The 19,334-nt window shown below is 37.4% G+C and overlaps 1 protein-coding gene across 4 annotated transcripts in view; it reads left to right on the top strand.

Annotated features, from left to right (window-relative positions):
* PIK3C3 (phosphatidylinositol 3-kinase catalytic subunit type 3) overlaps positions 1–19,334 on the top strand; it is a 52,611-nt gene that overhangs the window by 8,721 nt on the left and 24,556 nt on the right. For 3 of the 4 annotated variants that reach the window (XR_008972035.1, XM_057408122.1, XM_057408120.1), the window contains exons 5-14: positions 2,263–2,349; positions 3,644–3,739; positions 10,006–10,077; positions 10,485–10,574; positions 11,152–11,256; positions 11,734–11,826; positions 12,468–12,653; positions 13,813–13,967; positions 15,176–15,263; positions 16,323–16,390. Coding sequence is in view for 3 of the 4 variants with exons in the window: in XM_057408122.1 (XP_057264105.1) it covers positions 2,263–2,349; positions 3,644–3,739; positions 10,006–10,077; positions 10,485–10,574; positions 11,152–11,256; positions 11,734–11,826; positions 12,468–12,653; positions 13,813–13,967; positions 15,176–15,263; positions 16,323–16,390 (1,040 nt within the window). In the remaining variant the exon portion in view is untranslated. The remainder of the gene's footprint in view (positions 1–2,262; positions 2,350–3,643; positions 3,740–10,005; positions 10,078–10,484; positions 10,575–11,151; positions 11,257–11,733; positions 11,827–12,467; positions 12,654–13,812; positions 13,968–15,175; positions 15,264–16,322; positions 16,391–19,334) is intronic. The other variant, XM_057408121.1, reaches the window with a different exon arrangement.

Genomic DNA, 19,334 nt, shown 5'->3' with positions numbered 1-19,334 from the left:
GAAATGGCCAGTTTCTAGCAAATCTTTAGTTTAAAAACAGCAAACCAGGATTTTCCTCTGAGCTGACTTTGGCTTGGTTTTTCTTCCCAGCAGCTTTGACTGCTTTATAAATTGTGACTGCTTTTGATTAGTACTTTACTTCACTTTTACTTGAGGATTAATAGTCAGTGGAAAATTTTAAACCTTATCTCTGGTAGAAACCAACTTAGTAGGAACCAAGAATCAGAAAAGATTAATTAGGTAACATGTTTGTGAAATGAGCAAGTACTGGCATTCATTGTCTTGCTTGTTTTCATGAGTAATCAGCCTTAAAATGTAATTCAGATCTTGAGTGGGTACAGAGGCCATAGTGTGGGCTGTAGTTTATTCCACCTTCTTCTGACCTAAACTGGTTGCAAGGAAACTAATCGGGAGTTTTGTTTCCTGTGTGAAGATAGGAACCAGTATCCAAAGTGTTGTTAGACCATAAATCCAAATTAAACTCTGGGGAGGTGAATGAAAGAGGAAAAACCCACAAACATCACAGTGAACTTGTCTTAAACACCAACAAGTCACCATGGAAAGTGAACTAGCAAGATGGCCTTGATATGTTGAGTATGAAGGGACAAGTGATCACGGATAAATGCTTACCATCAGTTCAACTGATACAAGAACACCTGCAGACAGACTGCAGAACACTGAAATTTCATTAGTGGTTTTAATTGCTATTTACAGTCTTTTAAAGACTAGACAATTTTTCATCTGTTGTGTCAGCATTTATTCTAAGGGTTGTAAAAAACTATCTGATTCTGGAGTGTTTCTGAAGCTTGGCTTGTCAGTTTATCAGGATCTGTACCTGAACATGAAGTCGATGGTCTTTGCAGAGTACATCATGATGGGGCTAGTATTTGGCCTAGGTCATCCTTGGTTTGTATTACTACTTGTGCCTGTACTGCTAAGACATCAGTTTACTGGGGATTTGATTGATAATAATTGATGAAAACTCCTAACCTTTTTTCTTTATTCACAGTGATGTTTTCGTTTGTAGTGCTGAGCTGCTAAAAGTGTAGTGCAGGTTTCTGACAAACAGTGCAACTTAGACAACTCCCAGTATATGGCAACTCTTAAATCTCTGTCTCTTTGTTTTGGTAGTAACCTCATCTGTAGTTCTGAATAGAAGAAGTAGTCTGCTGTTGTGCTCTCCTGCATACAATACCTTTGTTCATGTGCTCTCCTATATTGCCTGTCCCCTTGCTGGGCAGCTGGGACATGTCAGTCAGTGTGACTGTTCAAATTTAAATGCTTATAGGTGGGCAAGTTGACCACTGATGAAGTTTACTTGTAACCCTGCCCTTGATAGGAATAGTTTTGAGGGACTTTTCAGTGGGCATTTTCTAGATGGGTTTTGATTTCTTTGAAACATGTAAAAATGAGATGTTTTCCAGTCCCTTTGCATCTCTTCTTGCATACTGCCAGGAATAACTCATGCTTTGAGGAACCCCTGTGATTTCTTTGGAACTGAAAAGATGATTGTTGTTTGTATTTGTGTGGACTTCTGCTGAGTTTGTGAAAAACTGTTGTGTGTAAATGCGTCTGAAACAACAGGCAGTATGACTGCTATCTTTACTTCCTTTTTCTGTTATCTCTCTTCCTCATAACTCTTTACTGCTAGGTAGTCCTTTAAACAATGCAACTTCCATGCTATTTCTGCAGCAATATGTAGATGTAGGAGGAAATCTTGAACTACTTTTCAGATGACTAAAGTGAAATGGGGAACAGGTTCTCTGTGACTTCCTTTGAGTCTTCAGCTGACATTTTGTGATGTGTAACTCCCAGTCTGAAAACTTGTTTAGAGGCAAGGCTAAAGGGCAGAATGACACAATTTGGCTGTTTTTTTAAATATCTCTTTTTTTTTTTATGGTTTGGCTTTGTAAGTTTTACTATATCAAGTGTTGTAACACAAAAAATGAAATATGTTACTTTGCTTAAAAACCAGGTTCCTGTTTCAGTGTGTTCAGAATGCAAAGATGATGTGCTTGGAGTGTGATTTGGTCATCACCGTGATTGGTGTTTTAGATAGTAGAATTATTTTCATGGCATGGCTTAGCGATTTATAGTGATCCACTGTGTGTCCCCTGTACAAGCATTTTTTCCAATTCCTTTATTTTTTCCCCTTCCTTTATTTTCCCCCTTGATTTCATGTTAGTGTCCCTATTAAATTATAATTTTTATGCTCTGGTTTTTTTCCTTGCTCTGAGCCTTTTAATTGTGTTTTTCATGTAGCTCACCAAGTCCCATCGGCAAGGTCACATGGTGAAAGTGGACTGGTTGGACAGACTGACCTTTAGAGAAATAGAAATGATTAATGAGGTAGGTACATCAAATTTTTTTGATCTTGCTGATATGGAACCTTTGCTTAGGAGATTGAACTTGAAGTGCTTTTCCTACTTTTCTTCAGCCGTCTGTATACGATAAAGGAAAATAATTCCTTGAAGCTTCTAAAGTTGATTTTACTTGGGCAGTAATGAAAATTGTAGAATCATAGAATGGTTTGTGTTGGAAGGCACCTGCAAAGCTCATCTAGTTCAAACCCCCAGCACTGAGCAGGACATCTTCAACTAGATCAGGTTGCTCAGAGCCACAGTTTTGTTGGTTTTGGGTTTTTTTTTAAATATTCATTCAAGACCTGAATGAGGTGTTAACCCTCATTAGGCAAAATCACCCCCTAAACATTTAACTAATTATACTCATCTTGCACAACAGAACTCTTATTTCTGCTTTGTGCTCTTGAGATTTAGTTGCCTCAATTATAATTAGACCTCTGGGAATCAGATTATTTTTGAACTTAATTTTTTATAAACCCTCAGAACTCAGCCTATCTTTTTTTTGTTGTTTTTTTTTTCCTCTTCCATTTTTATTTCCTTTTTTCTCCCCTTCTGTTCAGAAAACTAAAAATTAATTGATTCCTAGTGCTGTATCTGAAATGCAGAACCACTTTTTGCTGGAAAGTCAATCCATTATTAAGGCATAAAACAAACTTGATTTGCTCAATATTAAAGGAAATGCTTGTTTTCATTGTTAATTGTACGTTCCTGGTGGTGGTTGTGTATAACTTCTTTCTTGTTTTACACCTAAATTTTAAAATGCTGAGCCCTTTTTCTAGGCAAAGGGTTTCAAAAACACATATGTTGGCAAATCTTCCTCTGAAAGTGAATGAGTTGAAAATCTAATCTTCCAACACGAGTTTAATTTGTCTTTTTCATGGTGTTACCTAAACCGTTCTGGTATTTTGTCTTCTGATTTTTGACCCTTATACACATAATTGTGTGTAATGATTTTTTAAATCACACACAAAACCCCCAGCTGTCATCTGGTTATTCTTCATTGCCTTCTTTCAAACCTTCAGTCTACAGCCACAAGTTGCTGATGAAAACAGTGTGGTTTTATCTGTTACATATGGATATGTATCATGAAGTAGAAATATAAGGAAGTAAGAATGTCAGGAAGAAGGTGATGTGGTCTGAAGTAGTAGCAGTTATTCAACAACTGATAATCTAATTAATCAGTTATAGCACAAAGGAAGTAGGGTAATAGCTGTGCTGAGGACGCTGAAGATTGATGCACTTTAATACATGATACACACCTGTGTTGGTTCTCTTCTCAGAGGGAAAAGCGAAGTTCTAATTTTATGTACCTGATGATTGAATTCCGTTGCGTCAAGTGTGATGATAAAGAATATGGAATAGTTTACTACGAAAAGGTATGCGCCTTGCAGGCTTTATGGTCGTCTTTAAAAAGCAGCATATGCATCTAAAATGGATGGGTTTTTCTGCTGAGGTGAAATATTCCTCTGCAGGATGGTGGCAGACAGCTGTCACTGGCAACTGTTTGTGTGCATACAAATCAAATAGTATAGATGTAACAAGATTGCAGAAGTGAATCATTCATGTAATACAGTTCAAGATCACAGAATTTAATAAGTGTGAGTGATTAAAAACTTTTTGATTTATGGCTCTTTCGGTTACCCAGCAGTACTTTTGGAGTAGCTGTACGTAAAATTATGTCTTGTATCAGGAAGAAATGTACCTGTATTGATCGGTAACTTTATAAAAAATAAGTTATTAAAACTTTGCACAGGAGCTGTGCTCGTGAACATTTGCTCTAAAATGAACAGATTTAAAAGTTTAGCCTTTCATGCTGAAAACGCTTTGGAAGTAAAGTAAAAGACTTGGTTGTAATGTCTTGCATTTTCATGTTAACAAAACAAATCTCCAAAGCAATGCCTTTATTGGTTTTTATGAGTTCAGCTTTAATGGAATGAAGGATTAACACTGAGCTTAACAGAGATCAGTGTGGCATTACTGGTACTTTTATGGACCTGTGTGTTGTGGAAAGATCCACTGAAATAGAAGAAGCAGTAAATCTGTAGTCTGGTTAAAAAAAAGAATAAAATTGTCAGTGATTGTCTTTAAAAAATTCAGCATGTATTGATTCCTAAGAATTCAGAAAGTGCAACTTTATGGGAAAGAGAAGGTAGGAAAAGAGACTGGAGACCTGTTGAGGTCAGAGGCACTAACTTTATGAGGCATCCATTTTGAGAATGTTAAAAAATCTCAGTACACATTATATTAATGCAACAGAAGATGGATTACAGTTATTACTATGTATGTGACAACATTGACAGTTGAGCTGGACAAAAGAACTCTGATTTAACTGAAGATTCTTTATGAAGGTACTGAAAATACAAATGCAAATTTATAATAAATGCAAAAAGCAGGATTCTGCAGAAAGCAGGATTCCACAAAAAGTTCTGAGAAGGCACAGAGCAGAATTTGCCTCAGCTGTTTGATCTGTTGCATGTTAAAGCTTGTGAATGTTTGAAAAAAGAACTGTTTAAATGCTGTTAATCTAGCTTTTTGAATTAATGTGTCACTGAACAACAGTAATCTTAGAACTTATTTTAACAGAGATGCCACGATAAAAGAAACTGTTGAGATTGTTTTTCAAATTGCTATAAGTCATAATGAAAATGAGTGGCTGTTTGAGATTTTCCAGGCCCTTGTAAGAGCTGTGTCTTGCAGACATGATATAAAAATAATGCATGTGGACATCCACACTCCATCCATGTGTCTTCTATAGTGGTAGCTGCAGTTGTAATGCTACTGGAGGAAATAGTAGTTCCACGTGGCACTTGGTGTCTCCTCTCACAATGTGAGGCAAATGTACCCAATATGTTTTGAGGGGGGGAGAATCATGTAAGTGTGCTTCTGTTTTGATTTGGGATTTTTTCATTAATTGGGGTAGGGGGGTATTGGTCATCAGTGTTTTGTTGTTTTTTTTTTTTGGGGGGGGGGGGTGGTTTGGTTCTCTTTTTTCTTAAATTTGAGGTGGGATTTTTTGGTTGTTTTTTTTTCCTGGATACTGGTAATTTTGGTGAAAAAGTGCCTTAGGGAGATGTCTAGGTTAACTCTAGCCTTTTTTTACGTGGACTGTAGTTGACAATGAGACCTCTCCCCACCTTTCCAAGTCTTTGTTTTTAGGGTAGTTTCATAGTGCTTCTAGACACTTATCCCAGAAGCAGCTATTGTGGAGGATATTGCTATTACAGAGCTTGTGTTATAAATCATAATGAAGCCTACAATGTGTTAGGTTCCTCCATGAAACAAAATAAAGTTGTTTACTTATGTGGAAATCAGGGAAATATGTGCCTGGAGAGTATAATAGAATATGGTCAAAATGTCAAACCACTTTACTGACCACTAGCTTTTTACATTAGAAGGTGCTGAACTTCCAACAGGTGCAGACTCGTAAGTGTGGCTAGTGAGGGGCTTTATGTTGTATTGGCTCTTTTATAGTTGAATGGGACAATCCTGAAAATGATTTCTTTCCCTTGCCTTCAGAAACATACTATTATAGATGAATTATTCCTGATTTTCACATGCAACTTCTTTTGTCATCATTATGGTTTTGCAGACGTGCAAGGTGTAGGAAAGAAGATTCAGACTTCAAGCATGCATCTTTCTTTCAGGAGATGCTTCTGAAGCATATTAAAAGTGTATGGAAGAAAATAACTGTGAATTGGCTGCTCTTGTGGAAATAAAGTCATTGAATGTGCAGTAGCAGATGTTAAAGCTATAACTAACTGCAGTTTGAGGGATTTGTTGTTATGAAGTAGCTTTTCAGCAAGTTCTTGACCCTTTTCTGGCAGCAGTAGGAAACGGTACATAAATTAGTGCCTATCTTCTCAGTTCTGTCATGCTTCAATTACGTATCTGGCATCACCAATCCAGTATATTGAGCCTAATGAAAGCAGGTTCTGTTGTCACCTGCCTGTGACCGATAGTCGAAGTGGAGATTACTTGTCACAGTTTTGTTGATAAATTTGTTTTCAAGTGTTTATGAAGAACTAGCCTGTTAAACAGTGGCTGATAGAATTTGAGATTCTTTGGCTCCACATTCAATTACAATGAAGTGAAGTGGCAATGGCTCTTTCCATGTTCTCTGTTAGCTTAATTTTAATACAGCATTCAAGACATGAAGGATAGCATTCTGCTAGTATCGAGAACATTGCTTCTAATGCTCCATTTAGACAAAAAACAGTGTCATTTTCCAGGTGCAAATAACACCCGCATTTATCAATAATGTGATTTTGTGCAGATTTCAAGGGAAACCTTTGTTTGAATAGATATATCGGTTGCACTGCAAGTTTATTTAAAAAGTTGGTAGTCTAATTACTAGAGTCTTTTTTCATGGCTTAAAAGAAAATGTAATGTCTGCAGCATTGGGTGTTCATTTACTTTTTCTGGGGAAGGAGTTGGATGCCGTTTGCATTACTTGAAACGGTATTTTGACTAAAGAATAAGATATATAGAACCTCCTTGTTAATTGATATTCTGAAACTGATTTTCAGGAAAGTGCAGAACCATCTTACTGGGTCAGAAAATTTTTCTGAATTTCTTAAATGGACTGTGTTATTTGTATAAGTCACACACACTGGTCGTAATGTGGTGAAATAAATCTAGAGCTCTGTGACATAGTACTATAAAGCCAGTTAATGCTGTTTAGTATGGATGTTGTTGTTTCCCAGTGACAAAATCACATCTCAAGTTATTGCTGTGTTAGCAAGTAGTGCAGCCAAGAGGAGAAGATTTACAGAGTGAAAAGGTTACTGAAGGCCCTCTAGCTTAGCACTAGCTTTAGTCAAGTCACACCCAGCCACACCTACAGGTTGGGCAGAGAAGAGATTCAGAGCAGCCCTGTGGAGGAGGACTTGAGGGTGTTGGCTGATGAGAAAATGAACATGAGCCGGCTTCAGTGTGCGCTCACAGCCCAAAAAGCCAACCATATCCTGGGCTGCATCAAAAGGAGTGTGACCAGTGGGTCAAAAGAGGTGATCCTGCCCCTCTACTCTGCTCTTGTGAGACCTCACTTGGAGTATTGTGTGCAGTTCTGGTGTCCTCAGCATAAAAAAAGGACATGGAACTGTTGGAACAAGTCCAGAGGAGGGCCACGAGGATGATCAGGGGACTGGAGCACCTCCCGTATGAAGATAGGCTGAGAAAGTTGGGGCTGTTCAGCCTGGAGAAGAGAAGGCTGCATGGAGACCTCATAGCAGCCTTCCAGTATCTGAAGGGGGCCTACAGGGATGCTGGGAGGGACTGTTCATTAGGGACTGTAGTGACAGGACAAGGGGTAACGGGTTAAAACTTAAACAGGGGAAGTTTAGATTGGATATAAGGAAGAAGTTCTTTACTGTAAGGGTGGTGAGGCACTGGAATGGATTGCCCAGGAGGTTGTGAATGCTCCATCCCTGGCGGTGTTCAAGGCCAGGTTGTAGAGAGCCTTTGGTGACGTGGTTTAGTGTGAGGTGTCCCTGCCCACGGCAGGCGGGTTGGAACTAGATGATCTTGAGGTTCTTTCCAACCCTAACTATTCTGTGATTCTAAGTCCCATTTGCTGGATGACTGTTAGCTGTTGGAGGTTATTGCGTATTTCTAAAACTTCCATGATGTGAACGAAAACTCACTGCATGGTGATGATCAAGAGAGACACTTCAACAGCACACAGTTGATCAAATTCAAGTGCTAATTTAGAGTTGACGCTCAGGCATTGGTATGAGTTAGTAAGTTTGTGTGGTCATGGTCACAATGATCCATGTCATGATCTCCTAAGTATGACAGAGAATTAGAGCTGCATATTAATCTAATTGGAAGGGAAGTTAAACAACTGACGTCCTTCACAGGCAGACTAATGGCATTGTGTCTTCTTGAGGATTTCGTTAAATAGTCCATTCTAAAAATGTTGAGTCCTGCATTGACTTGTCCCATGAGTGCTTGCTCTCGGCCCTGCAGCATCTCTGTGGCCTCCTCTGGACTTGCTCCAACAGCTCCACCTCCCTCTTGTGCTGTTGCCCCAGGGCTGGACCAGAACTGGCAAAGGGGCGGGGGGATGGTTCTCCTCGGAGCACCTCAACTGCAGCTCAGACTGGGGGAATGCAGCCCAGCACACAAAGGGGTTCTGGGCTTAAGTGTCTCATCACCCAACACCCCCAAGTCCTTCTCCTCAGGGCTGCTCTCAGTCCGTTCTCCCCACAGGCTGTATTTGTGCTTTGGATTGCCCCAACCAGATGCAGCATCTTGCACTTGGCCTGGTTGAATGTAATGAGGTTTGCACATTCTATACAATTACATCAGAGCTAAGTTTGTTATTTAGGCAGTGTAGTTTTAAAATGGGGAAACTGTAAGCTAATGCCCTCTCTGTCCTCTTCAGTGTTTGTATGGATACCCGTTTTAAAGACTGATAGGAAAAGCAATCCTGCTCATGTTCTGGCAGCCACAGCCAGATTTTATGCATATTTCCCTTAAATAGGAGGGTTGTGAGTGTAGTTTCCGTCATTATTTGGCTGTAAAATTTTTACTTCAGGAGGGCATAGCGCACTAGTAAATGTAATAGGAGTGTCTTCCTGAATATGCATTTTAATAATAAGAGATCTTTAGCTGTAGGCAGCAACACAAAATTTATGTAGAAAGAAAAATTCTGGCAGTTTTTATTCCTGTGTCCCATTGGTGATGAATGATTCTTTTCTTTCCTTTAATACAAGCTGCTTACTTCTTTGAAAGTTACTTCTGAAAAGTATAAAAGGAAAGCCATCCCAGGAGGCATATGTGATTGGAAAAGCAATAGGGAGAAAAAAGGAGTATGGGGGTGGAAGCAAACCTGAGTAAATTACCTCAAACTTATATTTTTGTAGGAAATGTCGGTAAGCTTTATTCTGAAGTGGAATTTTCTCCAAAATAAGAGAGAACAGACTAAGTATAAATACAGCATAGCACATACTGCGCTGGTGATGTCTTGTTGCTTTTCTGTTCTACTGTTTTTATATCGTTTTTAAATGAAATATTCTTCCGTAGATGGTGTCAATTAATGCTGAATTACGCTTCTAAGGTAAAAAAAAAGGAACAAAACCGAACTGCTGCGTGTGACTGGAAGATGGAAACAGAGTTGCTCTTTTGTCATGTGTCAGGCTTTGTATTTTTTCCTTATGCCTGGTTCAAACAGGAAACATACAGCTTCTCCCTTTCTCTGTGCAGCAGCAGATTAGACTTGCCTAAGGGAAACCTGTGGGCTTCTGTCATAGTGCTGCAAAGCAGCAGAGCTTGACTTTCTAGAGGAGACTGTCATGCTCTATGTGGAGCTCATGTTGGAGAGACACACATTTGCATGATAATTGCATGATGATTCCTTCACTCATCTATGTGTCAGCATGGTGGCAAGTTGCCAAACTGTGTCTCCTCGGATGAACTTTCATCTGTCTTGCCACATTATTTACCATTTGACAAAAACTAACAAGAAAAAGAATCAGTTTCTTATTTTCTGTTCTCCCCTTTGTAACAGTCAAAACTCAGCAAGGTGCAGTTGCACCATTCTTTCACTGTCATATACTTTACAATGAAGTAATATGTCATGTTCAGGGTTTTTTCCTAGAAATTGAGATGTTTAATATGTCTGTAACTGTTTGTTATTCAGGACGGTGATGAGTTGTCTCCAATTTTAACAAATTCTGAGATTGTTAAGATTCCAGATCCCCAGATGTCAATGGTAAGTATGCTCCATGTAGTACAATCTGTATTGTAATATTTTGCTAGTTTCAAAAACTTGCCTGTATTGCTGTCTTAAGTATTTTAAAACTCCAGTGGAAAGATGTATTTGACCAGTTAAGAAATATCAATGAGTTTGACTTTTTCTATTTAATTTTTTTTTCTGCTGCTGCTAGATTAAAATACAAGAATTAATTAAATGCTTATGTTCATCTTCTCCTTCCCATACCTAATGTGCTTGCTTCTGAGGAAAGCAGAGAAAGGGGGATTGTTGGCAAAAGAGGTCAGAGGGTGGGTATATAGGGAGGTGAAGGAAAGAAACTTAGAGGATGGTGTAGTAAGTCTTGGTCACTTTGTCTGTTAAAATATTTTCTCCCTATACTCTCTTGTATGTTGTCTTTTGTGTAGACAGTGCCTAAGTACAGTTCTAGAAAAGATTTCCATTATTGTGGATGCCAATTCAGTGGAACTGGTATTGGCAGCTTTGGGAACCTTAATGTAAGTGGGCTTCTACTGGCAACACTGTTTGAGCACTGTGTAATCTAACACTGCAAGAGCAAGTCTTGACAATGCTGAAAACTGCCTTGGCTGCTGAAGTCTCGTTGGCACTGTGGCTCCTCTTGTGGCTCCTACTGTTGCTAACATGGTATTAACAGTGGGAAAACTTTTTGAGGCGTTTTTCTTGCATACAAAGCTTTATAGTGCAAACTTCCTAAAAAATGTCAGTGGCTAGCAGGTTTGAGTGCTGTTGAAATCACAGATGTGTTAACTGAAACGCTTAAATTTTGCAGCAGTTCTCCAAAAGACAAGGTTTGTAAATTGTGTGAAGTAAAAAAAAAACAAACCCCAAAACAAAAACCTCAAAGTCCCCAACAACCCTCCACATGTTATTGACAGAGTTTCTCTACAGCAACAAAACAGAAAATCCAGAAGACTCTCTAGTTTTAGGTGTGAATTTTAATTACTATGCGTTATTCAAGATACTGGTGAATCTTTGCTAGCTGGTTTTATTTCAATACTGATTTTCCTCTGGAGTTTAAGTTGTTATAGATACTGACTTACCTTCTGCATTTAGGAGAACTTAGTAGAAAGCAAACATCACAAGCTTGCTCGAAGTTTAAGAAGTGGACCTTCTGATCATGATCTGAAGCCTAATGCAGCTACACGAGATCAGCTCAATGTAAGTCAGTCATGTGATGGCTAAATTGAGTTTCGTTAGGTAAGTTGGTATTAATTTATGATAGCAGTTTAAGGAAAATACAGTCTGTTTTAGTTGATAGAAAGTTATTAATGAAGAAATGTTAAGTGCATCTTAAAAGTAATTAGATGGATCCAGCTCAGAAAGGAGCAGAAGGTACATGCTCATTTTTTTGGAAAACAGTTCAGAAGGCATAAGAATGCTTATTGTGCACATCTCATGAAAGTGTTAATGGTCTTAGAGTAACTGTATTTGCCTACACTGCCAGTTTAATCAGCTACACAACTGAGGAGCATCATCATGATAGCATGCAGACATTTTGTTGTTGGAAAGCCTTTTTTTTTCCCCAATTATTTTTGTGTGTTTTCAGTGTTGTGCTTTGTCACTGTGTAATCTTTTAACTTGTTAATTGTATCTGTTCATGTTTTTAAACTGACTTTCTGACTGTGTACCTAATAGATCATAGTGAGTTATCCACCAACAAAGCAGCTAACGTATGAGGAACAGGACCTAGTTTGGAAATTCAGATATTACCTTACTAATCAGGAAAAGGTAAGTTGAATGATTTAAGAGGACTTATTAATGCAAGGGGGGCTTCATCTGGCACTTGCTACAATGACCTGTCCTTGCAGAGATACAGAGCTTCAGCGTCTTAGAAGCTAATCAAGATTATTTTAACTTCTTCTATCGTGTTACCAATTTAAAACATTTTCCCTCATAAATAATGTAAACTGGCTATTACTACAGGGGTCTTTATACAAAACACTATCAGCTCAAAATACCAGTGTTGCCAATTTTGTCTTCAGCAAAGAAAAAAACTTAGAGGAGCTTCTTCATCCCTTTTGGACAAGGATTAGTGTGACCAGAATAAGTAGCAGCACACCAAAAGACCAAAGTAAATTGAATAATTGATAATCTCCCAGCAGTGGGCACTTTTGATGTAGTGGTAATTGTGGTAGGTTAGTAACCATTGACTTTACATTTTAGTTAGAAGATAGCTCACCTGCAGTGTTTTGGGGCATATTAAAACGATCCAATATTGTATTGTCACTTACATCGGTAAGGTTCCCTAGGCCTGTGCTTTTATATAAGTATAGTCTGAATCTAGTTCTTAATGTGAAATGTTAATTTCTGAAATTGACTCTTTAGCCTGGCTTTTTCACTGATGAATTCTCCAATCTTTTCCTCTTTAGGCTTTGACAAAGTTCTTAAAATGTGTCAACTGGGACCTACCACAGGAAGCAAAGCAAGCGCTGGAGCTGCTGGGCAAATGGAAGCCCATGGATGTGGAAGATTCTCTAGAACTTCTGTCATCTCACTTCTCCAATCCAACAGTTCGGCGCTATGCTGTCGCCAGGCTTCAACAGGCTGATGATGAGGTACTCATTGGTCTGTTGGTACATGTGAAAGTCAGCTGGTATCAGGATTTTTAGTCTCACTGAGTACTTGAAATATTTGCTACTTTTTAAGGCATTGAAGTGAATGATAGTGATTTAAAAATGAAAAAAAAATCACTGTGATGCTATTTACTGTAAGCTTTTTATGGAGCAAAGTCTTCACATTATTAAGTGGCACTCAGTTGATAATTTTCTTAGTGTGAACAGCCAGTGATAGCTGGGTTTGTCAGACAAGGTGAAACAGCCATATGTTCTCCCCAGAAACAAGTGATAAATTTTGAATATTAACCTGCATAGAAGTGCTTTGAACTCAAATAGTCTACTAAAAGATTTCCAACAAATCCACCTGGTAAATTGAAGCAGTATATCATCATACTCTTTTAGCTGAAGGAAGTGAGTGGAAAAGCATCTGTAGGAATAAGGTCTTTCTAATTGTATACTGATTAGAATATGATAAGCTGTGATTTTTAAGTTGAGCCCACTTAATAGATGCTAATCTGTTGAATTTTAATTACCTATATAGTTTTTTTTTTTTTGACAGTAGGAAAAAAATACTCTGAATATATTACTGCAACTGTTGAATCCTTGGCAATCAACAGAGTTTAAAATAGGGAGCATAAGAATATATAATTTTTGCAAGCCTTCTTCAGTAGCCAAGGTCATACTGCTTTGACTTTAAAAATGTACCTTTTATGAAACTTTTGATGGCAACTTATAGTAGAAGGAGCAAATTTATTTCATTTATTTAAAGGTTTATTTTTGGCTGCTGAAAGCAAGTAGGGCACCTTAACTAAAGAGAATATTGTAGGTCATAATTGCACCTAAATACTTACTTAATAGCATGTACCACATAACACAAAATATTTTTGAGTAACACAAAAATAGTAGTGTGATAGTTCAGTATCTTTTGGGAGCCAAACACCATCCATCCTATGCCAGTTTTTCTATTGTATATTGCTTTCGAGGAAGACCCTAATTTCCATTTCTTTATAGGTCACTAAAGCCTGACTCAAGTTTTTCTATAAGTTTTGCTTATAGAAAGCAAAACTTTCTTCTTTGTCTGACCCCCTCTGCTGCTTTGCAGAGGGGGGGGGTCTGCTTTGACTGACCCCCTCAATTCTCTTTTTTTTATCTCCATGAGGATTTGCTGATGTACCTGCTGCAGTTAGTACAGGCACTGAAATATGAGAACTTTGATGACATAAAGAATGGACTGGAACCTAGCAAAAGGGATAGTCAAGGTTCAGTGTCAGAAAGCATGACAACATCTGGAACTAATGGTGCAGAAATAGACAGGTAAGAAACTTAGATTTCCAATAAAATAGCAGAAACATGTTACATTGTAAGTACTCAAGATCTTTCTTCTTTTTAGAGATCATTGCATATTCAGCATCCTATTTTGTAATTGGAAGTGGTGACAAAAAATTAACCGTTCAAATTTCACAGAATGTATTTCCTGGCTGCATATAATTTACAGAGCAAACGTTCTTAATCTTGAAGTTGTGGCACTTGACCTTCCTGACAACTTCTGAAGTCCAGGAAGAACACTGGCATTGCTTCCTTTTGTCCTTGAAAAAGCTAGGATGTCTTCAATGAAATTGTATGAGGCTCCACTTCCTACTTTCATTAAAGACTATGGATCTAAAAATCTCATCAGTCTAATACGGAAAGACTTTTTTTCCTGCTCCTGCAAAAGGTGTAGGGAGAGTCCTGTGACCCTGAAGGAGCTTGGGAGCACAGTCTTTATTCTTGCAGGAACCCAAAAGAAAGGCTGAAATATCTAATTAATATTAACGTGCAAACAAACTCGGTTAACCAAAGTCTTCTGTGAATATTTAATAAAAATTTCCAGGATTTGTGTTTTTAAGCCTGAGTGTGCAATCGTTTGTATCACTAGGGTATACTTTTTTTTATTACAAGTTATACTGCTTTTCATTGATCTTGCTGCTAAGCTGTAGAGTGGGTGTCCTGGGATATATGCTGTATCTTAAGGCTGCAATCACACTTAGACATTAGTAGAGCTGTTTGATTACTTCCTTTCAGGTAAATTTACTGTCTGGTAATTCTGCCTTGCAAGCACTGGGTTTGTCTACTCTATTATCTGTAATTGCATTCCAGAGACGAGTGCTTGCAGGTGTTGTGTATTAGCAATTTCATCTGAAGAACATTTAAGAAAAGCTTATCCTGAAAATGCCGATTTGTTGAATTCCAATCTATGTCTGCTTATCTTTTATGGAAGATGAAACAAAATGCAAAGTTTGATGTAAGGTGAACATCCTTCACAGCCATAAGCTTTGTAGCTATCCAGGCACAGATTTTTTTTTTTTTGCTGTTTTCAGGAATTGCAGCTTTCAAAGTTGCTATTCATGCAGTTTGTTCTGAAAGAGGGTTGAGATAATACTTTCAAATATACTTCCAGTTTCCTGAGTTTAGTGTGCTGTGGAAGTGAAATGCATTCCAAGCAAGAACTTTGAGTCATGCCAATTATGTTTTGCTTTATGTAGTTCCCAGATAATGAGTCCTGTTCCACCTGTGTCCTCACCACCTCTTACTTCTAAGACAAAGGAGCTTGCAGATAATGAAAACCTCGATGTAAGTCAAGTGCTTTACCTTGTGTTTTTGATACTTAGTGACCTGGTACTAGAATTTGTTTGTGAATGTTTAGATCTTTCTACCGCTGAGTACTTAAAGCGCTCATAGAACACAAATGTAAACAAAATGCTAAGAAAATGTTACAAGCCATCTATTTATGTACATGGTCACACTATCCAAAACTGGGGGACTGGTCATTGCATTTTTCACAAAATTAAAGTACTCAGTACTCTCCTTTAAAGGAGAAAATTACTGGAAAGTCTGTCATATGCTGATTAGACACTAACAATTGCATGTGTTTGAGGTGTTTTAAAGCAGCTTTTTTTACTGGAAAACAGGTATCCAAAAGTTTTCATTTCCGCAATTTGTTCTTTCTGTAGGCATATTATTTCACACTGGTATCATCTTTATTGAACTCCAATGTAGCACTGTGTTGATTTACATCTGCCAAGGATTATACTAAATTTATACCACAAGTAGAAAAGTAATAAGAATGCAACTAGAGGGTCTCAGTACTGCAGAGAAGATAAACCTCAAATTGAGCATATCAGTAATGACACACAGATTTCTTGTTAGTTGGGATATTAAACATTGAAAAACAGCTAAATGCTATATATCCTCTATGCAGCTTTTTCTTCACATTAAAATGCAGAACATCTTGAAGGGTTTTCTGGATGCAAAATGGGGTAGTAAATCTGTTTTAGGATTGAATCTTACAGCAAGGGATAATTGCATAGGAGGGAAGTGTAATGTATTATAAGGACAAATGTAACATTAAAAGTTTATTGTTGGAGAACAACATATACCTTTAACATGTTAATACCTATATTACTGCAATAGCAGACTTTTTTTTACTTATAGTGTTGTTGCTGGATTTGGAGTAATACTAAAGGTAAATAATGATTTAGATACTAGGTTGGATTGGATTCAGATTTTAGAAGGGAATGGATCTCTCAGAACTCACTGCATTTATTTTGGGTTTTTTCCTTTACTCTCTCACTCTCTGAAGTACTTAGATTTCTTTGTAACTTAATTTTACTTCTCTTAAATCTCTTCCAGCAAGACCTTTGCACTTTCTTGATATCACGGGCATGCAAAAATTCCACGTTGGCAAACTACTTGTACTGGTATGTTAGAAACTAGCCATACTATATCAATATCTAACTGAAATCAAAGCTGTTATGCACAGCAAAACATGACCTGTCTTGAGAACCTGAGAATCTCAGTTTCTCTCAGGATGAAGCAGTAGATTTAAAACAATATGCGTTTGAAGAGAATAGTTAGTAAAAGGAGGGTTGTTTTTTTAAAATGCACAAATAAGCTGTACTCTTAGACAAAGGAAGGTGATTTATAGTGCATTAAGTACACCTTTATATAAAAAAAAACAAAATTAATTGTAGTTTGTAAGGTGTCACTGAAATTGTTTATGATGGTGGGGAGGAGATAAAGTTCATCATATGCTCTGCTTTTCTGCTTGGTTTGTGTTTATAGTTTTTGACGGTGTTGGCTAGAATATTGAAGTTTTGCACTTTACACACAGTCAAGAGTGTATTTTCTGAAGATTCATAAAGCACTAATTTTTTTCTGCTAATTTTTTTTTTTAGATTCCATTTATGGTTATATTATGAGCACAATATGTCATTGCGGATGTGTGCTTTCTTAAGGGAAACTTTAGAAGCACGTAGTTCATCTAGATAGTGGACAGCTAAGATTACATAGCTAAGGATCTTGACTCACTTCAGTGGTTTCAGAGTTGAAGCAGGTGCCTAAATTAGTCATCGGCCTGCTTCCTGAGTAAGCATTTGCACACAGGGATTCTCTTTTTGAAGAAAGCTGAGATGAAGAGACTTGTACTCTGAAAGTGTGTTTTTATGTATATAAATGTGCAGACACATATGTATATACACAACATATACAGCTATTTACTTGTATATACACATGTATTTTAGCATAGAGAGCTTAAGTTTAGCCATGTAGAAGGCACCAAAGTCAAATGATTCTCACTTGTATCCTTTGTAGATGTATTTAATAATTAAAAATGTTAATACATGTGATCATATGTTAGTGTGCTGTATTAGCTACACATAAGTTATGAATTGGGAATGGAGTATGGTATGTGATGTAAACCTACCAAACTATTTTTATAAAATTCCTAGAGGAATCCTAGCATATCCTGAGAGTGATTCCTCTTATGAATGTCTTAAGTTTTATTATTTTATTACTTTTTTAGTAGCTTACATTTAAGATACTCAAGTGCACAACTTTACTACAGTCCCTGAGTGTACTGCAGTGGCCAAAGGTAGTATTTGGCTTCAGAAAAAAGTCCTATTAAGTTGAAATGGTTAGAATAATTGCAGGATCAGTTGATGTGGGTAGACACCAAATGCTTGATCTAGTCAAATATTCATCATTAAGGTATCATTAAGATAAGTGTTAGCTTTTTTCTACCTCATTGATAGAAACTGTGCACTTGCATTTCAGCAGTGTCTCAGACATTCAGTCTACAGAAAGTTCAGACATACAGAATTCTGAAGTTTCTTTCTTACCACTTAAAAAATAAGCAAACAAAAAAATATGCAAAAAAACAAACAAAGCCCAAACCAAACAGCCCCCCCCCCCAATCAAAAACTGCAGTCAATTTATTCTTTGTTTTCTTTCCAGACATCTCAATTTCTCAGTGACAAAATACAAATGTCGCAGCCACTGTTTGAGCTGTTGTAGCCATAAATCCTCTTGACTGCTGATCAATTGCGTGTTTCAACTTATCCAGACATGACACGCACCTAAAATAATTAGTGGAAAAAGTACAATAACCCTTGTAAATCAAACTTCCTGCTCATTCCCTTGTCATTGCAAAGTTGTCCTATCCTTATACTTTAACAGTGGCTACAGAAGTCAGTGCTACTGCATTTTTCTGTCTCCTCTTCAGATACATGAGGCACCTATCCAAGTTTGAAGCATTACTCTTACTCCTTGTTCCAAGATAGCTTTGAGAAACTGCCTAGGGCTTTTTAACAAATGAAGACGAAAGTGGCATGTTTCAGGGAAAACAGGAAGTAATGAATTACGGTTTGGTCCACAGACTTTGTAAATATAGGCTTATATACACATTACTGCAATCTGATTCTCTCATTTTAGTGGGGGAATGGTGTACACAAATATATTAGCAAAGAAGTAAACGTTAGTTACAGATTTTGTTGAGATAAAACTAATGGAATTACATATTCCTTGTTTTAATTTATTTAATGTATTTTGTAGTTGTAAGTAAGATTACTCAAATCTGATCAGGTGTGAATGGCAGATCTCTAATCTTGTCCAGTAATTATTCAGTTGCAAAGAAATTCTGCACAGGTGCATAAAGAAAGGGTAATTCTGGCTGTCAGCATAAAGTCCAAGTGTGTTTGAATATGTAGAATCACTTTTAAATCCAAATGCTATGTTTGAAAATTGACTGACTTGGTAATTTCTTCCTTTTTTTTAATAGTGAGATTGTACATTTTTACTGGGTAGTACTAGGAGGTGGACTTAACAACAGAAAGACTTTCCATGCATAGCTACTTTTTGCTTCTCAGTGCTGCAAGGAGAAATAAGAACAAAAGGATTCCAAAAAACTGCTTAACATGTCAAATTTTCAGTATAACTGTCCCAAATTGTACCATTTAAATTTTGTACCTGGATCATTATTTTAGGAATATTATTTTGCAATGCAGTCTCTCAGAGCTGCTTCAGGACCAATACTGTAGCTTCCACCATTGATAATGGTAAAATAGGGAATAGAGTAAAATTCTTCTTGGTTTTGCAGCCACCTTATGTAGAGGGTAGTAGCACAGTGCAGTGCCTGTTCCTCCAACCAGCTGCTTGGTTAGAATGTTCTTATGATTTGGACTTCTGACTTGTTGTGTTTGAGCAATGCTACCTTACTGTAAGTGAAAAGTCTCAGAAACCTTGATAAGCTCTCCTGAGCCAAGTGAGAATTTGTGACTATGCAATTAGCGAGTTCATCTGTCAGTTGAGATATCATTCAAAGATCAACTTTATTTTTAGTTCCAGGCCTATGAAACAGGACTGCTG

The sequence above is a fragment of the Pezoporus wallicus genome, unplaced genomic scaffold (assembly GCF_028554395.1).
Source record: "Pezoporus wallicus isolate ANWC-B61680 ecotype Strahan unplaced genomic scaffold, APGP_CSIRO_Pwel_v1 contig_6996, whole genome shotgun sequence".
In the NCBI taxonomy this organism is placed as follows: domain Eukaryota; kingdom Metazoa; phylum Chordata; class Aves; order Psittaciformes; family Psittacidae; genus Pezoporus; species Pezoporus wallicus.
Note: the sequence above shows the minus strand (reverse complement) of the source record. Positions and strands in the feature narration are given on the sequence as shown.